Genomic DNA, 18783 nt, shown 5'->3' with positions numbered 1-18783 from the left:
GTTTTATGTATGGGGAATTGACTGACAAGAAGACCATTGAGAAAGTCAGGCAGACTTTTGACAACTACGAGTCAAACTGCTTTGAAGTTCTTCTGTACAAGAAAAATAGTAGGTATCTCAATTCTTAATAAGATTTGCCAATTCTTTATTAATATTATGTTTGGTAAGTCGTAGTGGAGCTAAAATGTAGAGAGCATGTAAAACTTCAATTGCTCCTTTTCTTGGCAGGGGCAGAGGTTACTGGTGAAATTAGATAATAAAATTAATAAATAATTCTATCTATGAAAAGCAACTTTTTGAGGAATGGAAGAAAAATGTGATGCATCTTAAATATGACTTTGTATCAGGTAGCAAAATATTTTATAACAGATACTTATAATAAAGACCCTATAATTATGTGACAACACTTAAAAAAGACAGATAAATTTATTAATTTCTTCTTGTGGTTAAAGAAAACGGTAATTGCTAACATTGGATATGTGCAATTACCTTTCTACACAAACATAGGCAATGTGAATATGTAGTAGCTACTTAAGGGGAATCTCTACCAGTATGGCCTTTTGCCAGCTTCAGACTCTTGTGAAAAGGTCTAGTAGAAGTAGCCATTGTTCTCAGAACAGGTCATTCACATTTGGTAGATTGTATTGATTGTAGTGAACTTTTTCTTGGATGAGATTTGTATGTGGTAAGGTACGCATTATATAATGACATAATATCTCATGATACTGACTTTCCATCAGAGTTTGGAAGGAAAAAGCCAACCCAACAAAAACCAAGTGTAGTCAGCAATTCAGTCCCCTTTCTAATTCACTTTATTTGCATGGTTACTTAACTTTTATTTTTTTTTGCTGTTTCCTCAAATTGTTCTTTTTTTTATTTTTGAAACGAACAGTCAGTTCATAAATGGGTCAATTATTTATCGTTAATAGCACGTGATAGCAAAGTCCATTATTATCTTTGATGGACAGTGGTGGCTACTAAATTCTTCCCAAGTTTGGAAAACATTCTAGCTTTAACAGGAAATGTCGGTTCCATGTTCAGTGCCTGTTGGATCTTATAGAGCATAATTTATCTCTCCATTTACTTCAGACATTTTTTTCTCTGTGGAATATTTGGAATTAAAATTCGATTTCTCTTTTTAACCTTCCTCTTCTAACAAAGGAATAACAGTGTTAGGCATTGCCTCAAAGTAGTGCACGTGACAATGGAAACATTTGTTTTTAGTGATTTTACTTAAGGAATGTCTTATTTTTCATTTTACATCAAGGCCAAAGAGATATTTCAGTTTGAAGTCATAGCTAAATGTCCACTGGCTTGTCACCTAGAAAACAATCCCTTGTGAATGATCAACTCTGTCCTCTGCAAGAGAAAAAGCAGGCTGTATGTGCTTCTGGGTCTTTTTCATCAGGTCTAAATACATATTGATAATATGTAGGGGACCTGTATACCAAAAACCCTTCATTTTCATATAGTTTGTTAACCTCTCAATAATTTAGATATGTACTCAAGTTTAGCAAATGATGTAAGCATATTCCATATTACTAAGATCATTCACTCTCTGATATTTAAGCAGAATAAACAAACACTGGCCTGACTTTACAGCCTCAAAGACAAGTCTATAGTTCCTGAGTTTCTCAAAAACTGCCTTAGACTAGGTGACATAGCAAGACCCTTCTTCTACCCCCCTCCCAAAAAAAAATAGCTGGGTGTGGTGGCACATGCCCATAGTCCCAACTACTCAGGAGGCTGAGGCAGGTGGATTGCTTGAACCCAGGGGTTTGAGGCTGCAGTGAGCTATGATCATGCCACTGCATTCCAGCCTGGGTTACAGAGCAAGACCCTGTAGTGACAACCACCACAACAAAATATCTTAGTGGAATTTCTGTTTATTTACTTTAAATCATGTTTGTAATTACCTAAATTTTACATTTCTCGAAGTCCTTCCAAGATAGTTTAGATATTTGGCCTTATGTTAATGGACTGAAATTATTATCTGACCATTGTTCAGGGCTATCTGGTTCTTTCCAGATAACTCTCTGTGTAGGTAAGTGCCTGCTTATAGCCAATAGGATATACACCACATAGCATTGTAGATTAAAACTCGTGTCTCCTTTCTGTGTACTATCTACACTGGGTTTTGTTTTTGTTTTCCTCTTTAGTAAAGGATAGGTGTTACCCATGTATTGTAATGGAGTTCTGCTATTTAAATGCAGCTTTTAAAAAGTCTTATAAATAGCTGAAAGTTTTTGAACATGATCTGAAAAAATTACATTTTTGTGGTTAAAAAAATGTTAGGTAGAAAAATTCACATCTGTAGACATGAGTATCTGTCAAGTATTTGGTAATAGATACTTCTATCTAGTCCCAAGACTGCTTTGGGGAATGCGTACATGCCAAGTCCTCCCAATACTTTAGTGATTAGGTTAAACACCATTTTGCAAATGGGGGAATTGAGGCATCTGATTGAATATACATCACCATTGAAATTTCAGTTTGCAGCCTCTGCTCTGTAGGTCCAGTGCTCTGATTAGCAGGGGGCTGTTTCTACGGTGGGAAAAGAAATGGTAGCTCTGGGATGATGACTTAAAATAGTTCTTTCTGTGTACTCAAAGGTAGAACTGACAGCTGAAGCATCTCCAGATCATCAATGCTGGAGCATTGCACCGAGTTTCAGCAGCAGCAGGTTCCTCTGCTTAATACTTCCAGACTCCCAAGCCCCCTGAACCCCAAATCCAGAATATGAAGGATCTATCACCAGATGCTTGGCAATACTCAGCCTACTTGGGGAAGTCTGACCCTGTGGCTTGGAAAGTTGAAGAACAGTTACCTTCATATTTAAAGAAGTTTTACAGAGAGCTCAGACTCTATGCCAGAATTTGAAAAGTTGCAGTTTTCAGAGGAAGGCATGAAATTTAACATCATCTGTTTCTGTTCATATTTCTAACAGACCTTGGAAAATGACTTATTTTTTAATGCCCTTTTCTCTTTGTTTATGACCCTTCTGCCTCAAGCTCACTGTGTTGAAACAGCCATAGGTCACGTATCCACTAACATTTGGGTCTGGTGATTTGTAAAACTGTGCACATCACTCACAGTTCCTGGACATCCTGTGTAAAATAAGAAAACAGAAAAAAATGGACAAGCCTCTCTGGGAGATGATGTGATTATTTTTGAGGTCCCTATCTCATTCTACCATCATTTTGGAAATGGCCAGCTCTTCCATAGGCCCCCTGGGGTTGCAAAAAACCTGATTGTCACAACTGAATATTCCCATAGAATTCTCCTCTCTCTAATTCTCTGACTACTTGAGCCTAGTAGTTATCTCATCTTGTCTAAATGAAAAATTCCCCTTTGTGGTGACATTAGGTGACTTTTTTTTTTTTTTTTAAATTTTTTTTAGGCCGTGGGAATAGAAGTGGTTCTTTTTCCGTTCTCATTGGAAGCCACTAAAAGGCTATCAGCTCTTACCTACAGACTATTAATAGCTGTACATTTCGCTCCCCAAATTCTAAACTTTACAAAAACCTTTATGTCTTAAAATAGAATATTTGGAGGGGCTTTACTGCACTGTAGCTTGAAGAAACTATGAGAAATATGCTTGTGATTATAATGTAGCTGTGTCTCTTTGATTGTAATGGAACCTTCCCTCAGTGTTTATCACTAATAGATAATTACACCTTTGAGGGCATTTTTTGTATTTTCACATATTTCTTATTTCTTATGTACCAGTTCCTGACTTGTTCAAATTATAAGCCTTGAATGCTTTGAAACCCTCTGTCCTAGAGGACAGAGTCTACAGTAGCCATCCTTTAAAGAACGTGGTGATAGAGTCCAGCTTCATGCTCTTGGAGTGAGGGAGGTAGGAAGCAGTGGCTTGAAAAGATGCCTGGGGATCTCAAAGGCTGGGGACATGCCTTTTTTTCCTTCAGCTTGCCTTAACGGTTTCAGGAAGAGCTCTGTGTACCTCAGGCATCAAGTTTTGCTGACATCCTTTTTCTCTGGTGTGGGGATGCAGTCAAAACTGTAGAGCTATCATATAAGTCTATCTGACTGATGAGAGAGCCTTGGGATAGAAACAGCATTTTAGATGTTCCTCCAAGAGGAATGCTTATTAGAGGATCAGGTATGGCTGTTGCAGTTAATTAGAAATGCTTGTCAAAGTGACAAGAAGAGAGAAGCTGAAGCAGGTGGGAGTGATCATAGTTGGTAAGAATCTCAAAAGAAAGGTGGTGAGAGCAGCAGTGGTTGAGGGACACAAACCTACCGATGATGCTGGGATGGCTTAAGCAGCAAGACTGCCTTTGTGTTCGGGCATCTTGAAATGACAGCCTGCGCTTTACTTTAGGCTTTTGATATTTTGGGTTGAATACTGTGTTTGTTAAATGTGAACAACTGGTAGTTGATATAAAATTCAAGGCTTATTGATTGTTTATAGTAATTAATATACTATTGTTTTGGTGTTGATTCCTGGCATAGCCGTTGGCAGCTAAAGGAAGAAGGCAGGCAGAGACCAGACCACTGCTGTGGCCATGTCACACTTTAATGTCCTTTCCCCTCCCCCTCTCTGTTACAGGAACCCCTGTTTGGTTTTATATGCAAATTGCACCAATAAGAAATGAACACGAAAAGGTGGTCTTGTTCCTGTGTACTTTCAAGGATATTACGTTGTTCAAACAGCCAATAGAGGATGATTCAACAAAAGGTAATTTTCAAAAGAATTACTACACCGAAAAATTAGGCTGTTGCTAAAAGATCTTATTATTTTATCTCTGCTGGTTGAACTGGAAAACAAAATTCTACTATGCAGCCCTTCTTTTGCTACATTGCTTGGAATCTGTTTTATTCTATCGTATTGTTGGAATAGAAATAGTATGACTATTCAAAGTTGCAATATTGATTGGCTAACTTATAGTGTGAGTAAGAAATTTTATACGGCATTGTTTTTTTTTCTGTTTTTTAGTCAAGGTCTCAGTCTGTTGCTTGGGCTGGAGTGCAGTGGTACCATCTCAGCTCACTGTAATTTCCTTCTCCCAGACTCAAGTGGTCCCCCAACTTCAGCCTCCTGAGTAGCTGGGACTATAGGAGTGTGCCACCATATTTAGCTAATTTTTGTAGAGTCAGGATTTCACCATGTTGCTCAGGCTGGTTTCGAACTCCTGGGCTCAAGTTATCTGCCCACCTTGGCCTCCCAAAGTGCTGGGATTACGGGCATGAGTCATGGTGCCCGGCTGAGCATTGTTAATTTTGAATCAATATAATTGGAATTTCAACACCTCATACCATGGTGAGCTTTAGAACAAAAATGTAACAATTGGTGGGATGGTTTGGGTGAAATCTAACTAGAGCTCAGTTGGTTAGTTGATTGAAGTTTGTTGAATTAATTAAAGTTGTAATAGTTGACTTTTTCAAGTTACTTTTCGGCTTTTATTTATTCTGTTGTGTAGTCCCTAGGGTAAATGTTGCTAGATTATGGAAAGAATAATTTTGTCATCAGAAGAGTAGCTGGCAAAATGCAAACCTTCTGACTGTAGTCTTATTGGCTATCATAGTCAAAGAGACTTCTATAGAAACCACTGGTCAGTGGTGTGTGTTTTTACCTCCTTTTCTATGTAATTTATTCCGAATTTATTCTCTCCAATTATGTTTAAATTAGAAACTGGCATCATGTAAATGAAGAATTTCGAGTAACCTTAGAGGTAGTTTTTATGAAATGTTATTTTTAATAATCTCTTAGGAAACTAAAAATAAAATGTCTTCCTCTTTGCATTTGGCAAACATTGCCTTTCCTTCTTTTTTAAAAGCTGGCATAGAAGCTTTAATATTTTCAAGTGTAATCATAATTATAGAAAAAAATCACATTAAGTTTATTCCTTGTATAGGAACTCACATATATAATATTGTATCTGCTCAGTTTCTGCTTAACATCAAATTGCAAGAGGAGAATTTTTATAGCCTGCAAACCAAAGTATGACATAGAAAAATTTATTTGTACTTTGAAGATCGAATAAAGTATTCAGTTTGGACCCATACTGCCTGTTTTATAATGCCTTTACACATAGACTCAGTGCCTGGGAAATTTAAGATAACTATAAATACTATTTTTAAATTGAACAGTCTGCTAATAGTATTTAGGTTTAATGCTCATTTGCTTGTTTTAAAATTCATTGTGCTCCATCTAACAGCCAGAGAATACATATTCTTAACCTCACATGGAGTGGAGCATTCACTAGATAGATCACATTCTGGGTCATAAAACCTACCTTAATACATTTTAAAATATATAAATCTTAGAAAGTATATTCTCAGACCAAAGTGAAATTAAACTAGAAATGAGTAACAGAAAGATATCTGGAAGACCCCAAAATATTTGGAAATTAAACATGTTTCTAAATAACTCACAAATCAAAGAAGTAGCCTTAAGATGAGTCAGAAAAATATTTTTAACTAAAGAAAAAATGAAAATACAATTTATCAAATTTGTGAGATGCAGCAAAAGCAGTGCTTAGAGGGAAATACGTAACATTAAATGCATATATTAGACAAGAAGAAAGACATAAAATCAGTAACCTCAGATTCTTCCTTAGGAAACTAGATAAAGAAAAAACAATTTAAACCAAAGCAAATTGAAGACAAGAAATAAACCTTACCACAGAAATCAATGAAATAGGCAAGAGGATAACATTAGAGAAAAATCATCAAAACCCAAAGCTGGTTCTCTGAACAGTTGATTCAAGTTAGTAAACTTGTAGCCAGGCTAACTGAGAAAAAGGGGTAAATACACAAACCACCAATATCAGAAATAAAGGAAGGGCCACTATTCCTCATCCCATGGACATTCAAACAGAGTAAGGGGCTACTGCCAACAACTCTAAAGCTACCGTCGATAAATTGGATGAAACAGACCAGTTCCTTGAAACACACAAATAACCAAAACTTACACAAGGAGAGATAGATAAACCTCAATTGCCCTTTATCTATTTCCAAAACCAAGAGAAGACCAGGTGCAGATGGTTTCACTGGTAAGCTCTACCATACATTTAGGGAAGAAATAATACCATTTCTTCAAGTCTTTTCCAGGTAATAGAAGCAGAGGCAGCTCTCTTAACTTGTTCTAAGGCTTGCACTACCCTTATAGCAAAACCAGAAAAAGACATTACAAGAAAGGAAAACTACAGACCAATATTTTTCATGAATATAGATTCAAAATCCTCTGCAACAATTGAATCCAACAATGTCTAAGAAGAATTACACATGACAACCAAGTGGAGTTTATCCCACATATATATGCAAGGCTGGTTTAACATTCAAAAACCAGTTGCTGTAATCTACCATATAAACATGTAATTCATGAGATAATGAAGAAAAGTCATGATTATGCCAGTTAGCACAGAAAAAGCGAGGAAATCCAGCACTTGTTCATGATACAAACTCTCGGTAAACTTTGAATAGAGGGGAACTTCTCCAATTTGATAAGGAATGTCTATAAAAAGCCTATAACATTCTATTTTTTCTTGTACCCATTAACTATCCCCCTACCCTACCCCCAACTACCCTTCCCAGCTTCTGGTAACCATCCTTCTACTCTCTATGTCCCTGAGATCATTGTTTTGAGTTTTACATAACTAAAAGAGTTTAACTGAATTGTTTATAATACAAAGGATAAATGCTTGAGGGGATAGATACCGCATCCTCCATGATGAGGCTGTTATGCATTGCATGCCTGTACATCTCATGTACCTATAAATAGACACGCCTACTATGCAACCACAAAAATTGAAAATAAAAAGCTCTATAGCTAACAATGATCTATGTCTTAAAGTTGTATATTTTAAAACAAAAGGTAAATGATTGGCACCTGATTTGTGACCTAACATATTATGCAAACAAATTTTTCTTGCCTTCATACATGAATGGTAACCAGGCTGAATAAAAAGCTTTAATGTCATAGTCTTTTCCTCTCAAAAAAATATGCATTTGTATTTGCACTAGGTGATTATTGTTTTCTCTCATTTGCTTTAAGTGATTTCATGGCACAGCTGAAGTTGGCCAAAGAAAGTACAGTATTTTCATAGCAGTTTTGACCGGCCGAACCTAAGTGGTGGTGTCAGTAACTACATGTCTATTTATGGAAAATGAAAGTCAGCAACATTTTGCAATGAAGTTGGGGAAAGGGTGCTGATAGTGAAGGGTTGACTTTTCTTTCTGAAATTAATGCCTCTCCATTTATCTGCATCCCCACATCAGAATCACAGAATTCTTTGTAAGGCACAGGATCTTTGAAATGAATAATTCATTTGTATAAAAAATGATATTTGAATAAGCTCCAGACAACTCAAACCACTTGATTTTTTAACTATGGGTTTGATAGACATGTAAATTAGAATTTATAGGGAAAATCAGACTCCATTGTGAAAAGCATTAGAGAAAAAGATCTCTTTCTAGTGCCAGAATCTGTAGATGAGCTTATTTTAAATAGACTTTTATTTTGAGACTTCTCTGTATCTTCCAAACACATAGCAGATTACTGAAAAAGTATTGTAGAATGTAACTATGAATGGTGTGTATGAGCTACTTTATATTATTCATGTGAACTGCACATTTAACAATAAAAATTCAATGGAAATAAAATATTTATGCCATTAAGTCATCATTCTACCATATCTTGAAGCTAGCAGCGTAGGAAAGTATGTTTTAAAATATTGGCATAAGCGTCTGTCTTTGAACTTATTAAATCAAGTAAAGGAACCATGGAATTTTTGGAAAATAATGGATAAGATGACATGATAACACAGTAATACCAAAATAAATTGGGCGTAGATCATTGAACTCAGATATAGTAGACTTGCTGTTGATTCAGTTTTGGGCACCAGAGTTACTTAACATGAGCCTTTTCAGGACTCTTATAGGAGTATTTTATCCTCCTTTTCTTACCTTTATCTATTTTTTTTCCAACCAAAAATTGAGCACACAATATGGCACAGGCATGAGTCTAGGTCCTGGAAATAAAGTCCCTTCTCTCACATTCTAGTCGGGGAGACAAATGAGTAAATATATAGTGGAAACTTTCTTTTGATTGCTCCCATTGTCTCAGTGAAAACAGGAATCACAGTTATCAACTGAGAGTAAAGATGGCAAAGGATGTGAGAAGAGTGGAGTGCATCTGAACTGGTTATAAGAGAGTGGAATAGTGAGTGGAAAGAGAAAGACAACAGGATTTCTGAGCAGCACAAAGGTCCATTTCAGGGCAGTGGTCATAAATTTTACTGGTTATCTATGAGTATAATTTTGTGTTTTAATCCACTCATATTTAGTCAAAGAGGTGTAGATGCAGAAGTAAGTGAAGAGTTGTGTTTATCCAGTGCTGCAATTTGGTCAGGTGAATAAGAGAAGACTCAGGGACTTCAACGACCTGGGAGTTGAGGATGTTTACAAAAGTGTTTGCAAAATTTTGAAGAAATACTTCATTGATTAAAAATTCTGCCAGCAAACAAGAAATAGCATTTTAGCATTTTGCACAGACAAGTGAATCTACACACTGGCAAAATCGAAATGTAATCCCAGAGCAAGGACTTTTACCTTCTTAACATGAAAAGGGGCCATTTGATTGGAGCAAGTGTCCAAGTTCTTTGAGCATTTTCCAAAATTGACCAAAATTAATATCAATCTGCTACTTGTATCGATATTTTTGCCAAGAAACTTGGACATATAGTTTAAAGGCTTGAATAAATTGACTCATTCTGAATTTTATTTCTGAATCATATCTGGGACAATAACCATAACGTGTGATGGCAGCCAATGAATTTTAATGTACCTCTTCCTTGTAATCAATCTATGATTACCAAACTTTTATTCTGTTTTGTTTTTAAACTGACTGGTATTGGGTGATGTCAACAATACCTTTGATTATACCATGATGGATGGTTGCAAAAACCATCGAAAGAGAAGGAAACCAGTGTTGATGGAGCAGTTAATATATACCAAGAACTTTATATTTATTATTGGTCATTTCTATAATTTTGAAATTAGTATTGTTATCTCCATTTTGCTGTTGAAGATTCTGACACTCAACATCTGACTGATTTCAAATCCCACGTTCTCTCTATTGCACCTATGCTGCCCTGTGCTTCTCAGTGGAGACTTAGTGTTGAGGTTTAACTGCCTAAATCCCCTGCTTTCCTTTTTCCCCACAAAAATGAAGCACAGGTTGACAATATGCTCATTCAGACAGTTTTGTACTGCTTTGAAACAAATGAACTAATGGATAATAATCTAAGGGGGCAAAGTGTTCTTGTTATCTTTTGTTCCTGGTATTGAGGTCTTGATATTGTTGTTCAGGTAATCAGTCAGTGGTACGTGACACATTATTTGTAATACTACACAGAGGAAGATTACAGCCAAGAAATCCATTCTGTTAATTATCTGTATGTGTTCTAAAAGAAATGGCCTAAATCTCTGCCCATTTATACTGTACAGTGTTTTCAAACAGACTCCAAAACTGCCAAGATAATTACATGTGAAATATCTTATGCCAAATAGTTATGGCATATTCTTGCCAATAATTGAGACAAAAAAAATTCCTGTAGAATAAAAAATAACAGCCAAAATAGCAAGCTTCTCCTTGTGGAAGCCAATGGTTTTCTTTAGAGAGGAAACAACAGATGAAATATGAGTAATTATACTATGTAGTCTCTTTGGCCAAGAGTATAATTGTTTACCTAAGCTTTTTTCTTATAGATTAGAATCTTGTGTTGCAGTCTAATAGATTTATTTAACTGCTTCTGTGACTTCTTTTTATTTTTAAGATTAGGCAGTCCATGACAAAGAGGTTAATTGCAACCCAATAGAGCTAAACTAATGTTTTATTAAGAAGGAGTTGGCATCCTGAGCTTTTAGGAGAACAAATGTTCTCATAATGCCATGAACAACTTACAGAGCAAGTATTAGGCTCTTCATATTCAGCTGTCTGTTCGCATTACTCTATATCGACCACATCTAAGTAACATCAGCAAACTTTGCTGAATAATCAGTCACACCAGTTAGGTCTCTGTAAAGGCGAGATCAGTAAATGTATCACTGGGAAAAGTTAGAACTGCTGATACATCTTTTTTCCTCTGACCTAGACAGTATGGCAGCTCAACTTTTTCAAAGTTTGTACAGTAAAAGTTGGTGAGAGATCAAATAAACTAATTTAGCTAATAATAGGTAATGCCAGATGAGTTCAAGAACACAAAGGGATTAGTGGAAGACATCGTTAGTAATAGCAAAAATTTAGAATTTACTTCAATGTGCATTATTGGAACATATGTGTGATTAGGAAGGAGAAAATGCTTAATTCTCTGAGATGCTAGGGGTGTAGTCAAGAACCCAGTGCCATAGTGGGTTGGTATGGAGGTGGATGCGAGAGAAGAGAAACTGAAGGCTGTCATGTTTCTATGACCATTTCACCCAAAGCAATATACAGATTGAATGCCACTCTTATAAAAATACCAATGTCATTTTTTACGGAATTAGAAAAATGATTCTAAAATTCATATGGAACTAAAAAAGACCCTGAAGAGCCAAAGTAATCTTTAGTAAAAAGAATAAAGCTGGAGACATCACATTGCCTGACTTCAAGTTGTATTATGAAGCTATAGTAACCCAAACAGCACAGTACTGGTATAAAAAATTGATCAATGGAACAGAATAGAGAATTCAGAAATAAAGCCACATTTTTACAGACAACTGATTTTTGATAAAGCCAATAAAAACATACATTGTGGAAAGGTGACCTTTTTAAAATAAATGCTGTTGGGATAATTGGATTGGCATATGCAGAAGAATGAAACAGCACCCCCTATCTCTTGTCATATACAAAAAATCAACTCAAGATGGATTAAAGGCTGAAACATAAGACTTGAAGCTATAAAAATACTAGAAGAAAATCTAGGAAAAACTCTTCTGGACATTGGTCTAGACAAAGAATTCATGACAAAGACCCTAAAAGCTGAGGCAACAAAAACAACAGACAAATGGAACTTAATTAAACTAAAAAGCTTCTGTACAGCAAAAGAAAGAATGAACAGAGTTAACAGATGACTTGAAGAATGGAGGAAAATATTTACAAACTATTCAACAGAGGACTAATATCAAGAATTTATAAGGCAAGCAATTCAACAACAACAAAAATACAACTCCATTAAAAAGTGGACAAAGGACATGAATAGACATTTTTCAGAAGAATACATACAAATGGCCAACAGTATATGAAAAAATGCTTGACATCACTAATCATCAGAGAAATGTATATTAAAACATCAATGAGAGATCATCTCACAACAATCAGAATATCTATTAAAAAGACAAAAAATAACAGATGTTGGTAAGGATATGGAGAAAAGGGAACTCTTGTATATTGTTGGTGGGAATGTAGGTTAGTACAACCTCAATGGAAACAATATGTAGATTTGCCAAACAACTGAAAATAGAACTACCATTTGATCTGTCAATCCCACTACTGGGTATGTATCCAAAATAAAATAAATCTTTATACCAATATGATACCTGCACTCATATGTTTATTGCAGCACTATTCACAATTGCAAAGATATAGAATCAATCTAATTGTGGTTCAGTGGATGACTAGATAAAGAAGATGTGGCATATATGCACAATGGGATGCTATTCAGCCATAAAAAAAATGAAATCAGGTCTTTTGCAGTAACGTGGATGGAACTGGAATCCATTATCTTAAGTGAATCAAGTCAGACACAGAAAGACAAATATTACATATTCTTACTCATAAGTGGTTGTTAAAAATGTGTGCACATGGATGTAGAGAGTGGAATGATAGACATTGGAGACTTGGGAAGCTGAAGGCATGGGAGAAGGTGGATGATGAGAAATTCTTAATGAGTACAATACATGTTATTCAGCTCACAGTCACCCTAAAAACCCTGACTATTATACAATTGTTGCATGTAAAGAAATGGCACTTGTACCTCATAACTTTATATAAATTAAAATCAAGACTATCATGTTTCTTATGACTTCTGCTTTTTTCAGTAACACTTTTGGCAGGGGTTTTTGCTGACAGTAAGGAGAGAAGGATAGTATAGGTGTCATGAGAAAAAAATGCTAACTTTGAAACTGGAACTGCAAGAAGGCCCTAATCAGAGACAAATAAAAAGATTACTGAGTAGCTCAGAAAGCTCATCTTTGAATACTCCCATGATTTTAATGTGGACTGAAACATTTCTTGGCTTTGCATTGATTCTCCATTTTCTAGGGCATTTTGATAGTAAAACTCATAAATGATTACTCAATTTTACAGACACCTTTGGCTTTGAATTCTCTAGGAAGGAAGAATCCTTTCCAAGTCTTTTCTCCTAAATTTCTCTCTTCTGGTATGTCTGAGTCAGTTCAACATTTGCCACTACTTTCTTTTTTCTGCCAGCAGTTTCCCAATTCTCCTTCTGAAAGCAGATTATAATCTACAACACTTCCAGAATTCCTTCCCTAACCTTCCCTACCATGCCTTTTCTACCTTCTTCAACCAAAAGACTTCCTTCATATAAGCTATTTTAATACCTAAGAACTGAATATACTTTCTTCTTTAAATTTTAAATATTTACATATATAATGCAGATGCTGTACTCCTGATTAACTTATTTTCTTGTTAATCATCATTAATTCATTCACTAAACAAAACCATTCAATAAAACATTCCACAAAAACAGATCTAGTGCCTACTATGTGTTAGTCAACCAAGGTAATATGATCTGGCTCTGTGTCCCCACCCAAATCTCATCTTGAATTGTAATCTAAATTTTAATCCCCACATTGGGGAAGGGACCTCATGGGAGCTGGTTAGATCATGGGGACAGTCCTCCCATGCTGTTCTCATTATAGTGAGTAAGTTCTCATGAGACCCGATGGTTTTATAAGGAGATTTTCACCCCTTGGCCCAGCACTTCTCCTTCCTGCCACCATGTGAAGAAGGATGTATTTTCTTTCCTTTCTGCCATCATTATATGTTTCCCAAGGCCTCCCCAATCATGCAGAACTGTGAGTCAATTAAACCTCTTTCCTTTATAAGTTACCCAGTCTCAGGCAGTTCTTCATAGCAGCATGAGAACAGACTAATGCACAAGGATAAAAAATATAAGATCTGGCAGTCTCAGGCAGTTCTTCATAGCAGCATGAGAATGGACTAATGCACAAGGATAAAAAATATAAGATCTGGCACCTAAAAGTCACATGATGCAGCAAATTCCCTGTTCTTCTACGTTCAAGTGTTACTCAGAATATGCTGATTTAAAACATTTTTAGAATGATGGGTTAATATTACATTTTTCTTTCATTTTATTTTTATTTTTTAAATCAATAAAGTCCTACTTTTATTCATGGAGAAAATGCATGTGTTTAATTTTTACTGTTTAAAAATAATTTTTTTCTTCAGAAAAATAAGGTAAAGAAAAGAGGTGAAATATTCCTTGATCACACTGACTTCCTGTGTAAGGTAAGGTATACAGATACATTTTAACAAGCTTTTTTTTTCTATGAGAAACTGCTGCTTCCTCATTAAGAAACACAGTTGTGGTATGTGCTTATAATGCTTCAAATGAAAAACCAGAGGATGACAATAAGCTTTTATTGTCACATTTCTCCTTCCTCACATGCACTTTCATGTATGATACTGTGAAATCAGAGAAGACATGCCATTTGGTGATTCGTATTCTTTTATGTATCATTTAATTTATTCCTAAATGTCTTTTTTTTTTTTTCAAAATATTTTTGGGTTAAACCTTTTTACACACAGGGAATGAAAGTGGGCTTTTCTTTTAATCCAACTGAGTTATACCAAGGGGTGTAATTTTACCTATTTTAGAAACATCAGCCTTCAGTAATTAAAAGATTGTCTTGGAATTTTCTAGAAATAGTCAAGGCAATTATAACATTCTGTTGATGTAAGGTGCACAAATTGTCACCAGGTAAAATTGTAATATATCTATGACTAATGTAGTTACTGTCATCTGAAGACACCCGCACCACTTTTACCAAACAAAGCAAAACCGAACCAAAACCAATGATAATAAAACAAAATGAGATTTATTTTAAATCTGTTTTTTAAAGTTACAAATACAATTGATTTATGGTGTATTTTATGCCAGGCTCTTTTTCAAGTGCTAAAAATGGAGGGCTAAACAAGATTTTAGAAAGAGTGGTTATTATATTAATCAACAATTGCATTAGTGATGTTAGTGCCAGGTGAGGTATGCATCTCATGATGTGCATGTACAGAGGAGGGCACCTCTCACTTGTGGGTGGATCAAAGAAGCATTGAGGTAATGTTTTAACTGAGTCTGCAGTTACCAATAAGTGTTAGCCAAACAGATGGGGGAGGGAAAAGAAATTCCAGGCAGACAGAATGATTGTAACGTGAAAATATGGAAACCTAAAACAGCGTAGGGTGTACAAAGAATTCCTAGTAGATTTAGTTTTGAATTTATTCTTTATTTGATTTGCTATTGATTTTAATAAGGCTGGGATGCAGAGCATGTTTGAGAAAGTGGTAAGAGACAGATGCAGAGCAAATCATTGGGATCAGAAAACAAATGATCTGAATACCAAGGATATACAGTGTTATCCTGGAGTCCTCCAGTTTCTGTTAAAAGGTAACAGAGTAAAAGGAATGTGCTTTAAAAAGAACTTTGCAAGCAATGAGGAGGATATGGTTTTAGAATGTTGCCTAAATCAGGTGAAAGATGCTATGTTGTCTGACATAGGAGGAATGCAGAGAGGAGATTCAATTTGAGAGATATTTATTGATGTTATAATCTATAAGGCTGGGAAATGTGTGTGTGTGTGTGTGTGTGTGTGTGTGTGTGTGTGTGTGTAGGTAATAGTGAAAAGAGAATGGCGAATTTCAAGTTTCTGATTTTGGCAATTAGAAATATCTTGGGGCCATTTGACAAGGTCAGGGATGCCTGAATGATGCAGAGTTAGTGTTGAAGAAGGGAGATGGTATCAGTTTTGGACATACTGAGTGTTGTCAGATGCCTGTAGAACACTGTAGTAAGAAAAGGCCAGTGGCTAGTTAGGCACATTGGTCTGGTACTCAAATGAAAAGTCTCAGTTTGTCATAGAGATTACATGTTGGTTTTTTCATTAATGTTGAGTTTTTAGAGAGTTGGTGGCATATCTGATACCTTTTTTGTTTCTGCAGCACATTGTACAAGGTAAGCCTTAGGGCTGCATACAGTTCCCAAAACCTGATTTTTTTTGTTCTAATTACTAGGATGGGGTACATTAATGAAGAAGAAATAAAGACTTTCTGTCAATTGATGCCAGTTTATTTCTTTTCAATTCAGTTATTGAATATATAGGGATCTGAATTGGTGGGACGATACAAAGCTGAAATGAAATCAGAATCAGCCTGAAGAATAGTAATAAGAATGATGTCACCTGCATTGTATGGTTTGACAGAGATATTAGGCAGGTGTATTTCCAGAATTTCTTCCTTTGTCTTTTTGCCACATCATCTGAAATTTTATCATTGCCATAATTCCTTTGGAACATCAGGAGTTTTTCATTTTTAAGGAGTTGCCTGATAAATGATCTGATGAAGGGTAATTGTGTAGAGGTTATCAGATAGTGTTAATAAAATTTTTTAATGGATCAGAGATTTTGAGATGTCTAGAGAAAGGATAATTGAGACAGGAAGAGAGTATGGCTGGTTATGTTCTATTTGTTCACCTCTCATTGCATTTCCTTGAGATTAATGATTTTAATAATGGCAATTTGAGGCTCCAGAAGAAAATTCTTTCTCATTAAATTTACATTTCTTTCCCTCAAAAGTCACTGCTTTTTCAGAAGATATTATCAACAATTCTAGATATTCCAAAAATAAATTTAGGTGCCACCGTAGTTGTTAATAGCAGAGAAATAACATTTTGCTATGTTACAAGGAACATGGGAGTGTGTGAGATGAACCATAAAAAGTAAGACTTGTTGAGAGAGGGATCCAAGATGGCCGATTAGGAGCAGCTCAGGATTGTAGCTCCCAGTGAAAGTGTGGAGGATGAGTGAACGCAGCATTTCCAGATGGATTTTTATTGCCCACAGATCAGGAGATACCAGGTGGAAGAGCCCCACGGACACCAGTGCGGCTGGTTTGGCTGGCATGGCTGTTTTCGCCGGTGCGGCTGTTTTGGCCAGCATGGCTGTTTTGCTGGTGCCCTGGCGCAGCAGTTCTCCATACAAAATACATGGGTCTGGGTGCCATTTTAGCTGGTGATTGGAGCTCTGGGAAGGCAGACTCACCCATTCATCTGATTAAAAAAGGGACTGAAACAGGGAGCCAGGCTAGGAGATTCCCGGGCAAAAAAGTGCCACAAATCTCAGTGCCTCTGTTTCAGCTGGCACAGTGGGTCGCTGCACAGGAAATCACACAGATCCTGGCACATTCTCAACAGGCAACTGGAATACCTGGGAGACAGTTGACCATTCAAAAAAAAAAAAAAAAAAAAAGGCTGAGGCAGGGAGCCAGGTGATCAGGCTCGGCTGGTCCCACCCTCACAAAACAACAGCAATCGGAAATGCTCTGGATTGAGAGTTTCGCAGCAAGCACAGCTGAACCTGGGATGGTCCAGCTCTGTGGGGGAGGAGCGTCTGCCATTACTGAGGCAGTCCACCACTATGGAGGTAGTTTGCCATTGCTGAGGCAGCCCGCCATTGCCGAGGCAGCCCACTATTACAGAGAGAGTCTGCCATTACAGAGGTGGGCTGCCATTGCTTAGGCAGTTCTAACTACACCCGTATATACGGGACTGCAGGGAAGTTCACACAGCAGCTGGGCAGAGCCCACAGCAGCTCAGCAAAGCCTCTGCAGGCAGACAGTGACTAGACTGCCTCCTCACTGGGCAGGGCAGCCCTGAGAAAAGACAGCAGCACAACAGAAACTCATAAATAAAGCCCTAACTCCCTGGGACAGAGCGCCTGGGGGAAAAAAATGGGGGTTTATGAGTTCTGCTGCAGCACACTTAAACGTACCTGCCCAGCAGCTCTAAATGAATAACGGAGCTCACAGCTCAGCACTTGAGCGCCTATAAAGGACAGACTGTCTCCTCAAGCAGCTCCTTGACCCCTGTATATCCAAAGAGTCACCTCATAAACGAGAGCTCAGGTTGACATCTGGTGGGTATCCTTTAGGGACAAAGATAGCAGAAGAAGAAACTGGCAGCAATCCTTACTGTTCAGTAGCTGCTGCAGGTGATCCCCAGGCAAGCAGGACCTGGAGTGGACCTCAGCAGTCCTACAGCAGAGGGGCCAGACTGTTAGAAGGAAAACTAAGAAACAGAAAGAAGTAACTTCATCATCAGCAAGCTGGACATCCACTCAGAGACCCAATCTGAAAGTTAACAACTGCAAAGATGACAGGTGGATAAATACACAAAGATAGGAAGAAACCAGATCAAAAAGGATGAAAATACCCAGAACCAGAATGCCTTTCCTCCTACAAGGGATCGCAACTCCTAACCAGGAAGGGAACAAGGCTGGATGGAGAATGAGTGTGATGAATTGACAGAATCAGGCTTCAGAAGGTGGGTAATAAGAAACTTCTGTGAGCTAAAAGAACATGTTCTAACCCAATGCAAAGAAACTAAGAATGTTGAAAAAAGATTTGATGAAATGCTAATGAGAATAAACAACTTAGAGAGGAATATAAGTGAATTGATGGAGATGAAAAACACAACATGAGAACTTGGCAAAGGATACACAAGTTTCAACAGCTGAGTTGAC

At 36.8% G+C, this 18783-nt stretch overlaps 1 protein-coding gene across 1 annotated transcript in view; it reads left to right on the top strand.

The window, feature by feature from the left end:
* The window catches only part of KCNH5 (potassium voltage-gated channel subfamily H member 5), a 368902-nt gene that overhangs the window by 36886 nt on the left and 313233 nt on the right, over nt 1–18783 (top strand). The window contains exons 3-4 of the mRNA XM_017533951.2: nt 2–108; nt 4574–4702. Coding sequence (XP_017389440.1) covers nt 2–108; nt 4574–4702 — 236 coding nt within the window. The remainder of the gene's footprint in view (nt 1; nt 109–4573; nt 4703–18783) is intronic.

This window comes from Cebus imitator, unplaced genomic scaffold (assembly GCF_001604975.1).
Source record: "Cebus imitator isolate Cc_AM_T3 unplaced genomic scaffold, Cebus_imitator-1.0 Scaffold83, whole genome shotgun sequence".
Taxonomy (NCBI): domain Eukaryota; kingdom Metazoa; phylum Chordata; class Mammalia; order Primates; family Cebidae; genus Cebus; species Cebus imitator.
This window is presented reverse-complemented; position numbering and strand designations above follow the sequence as displayed.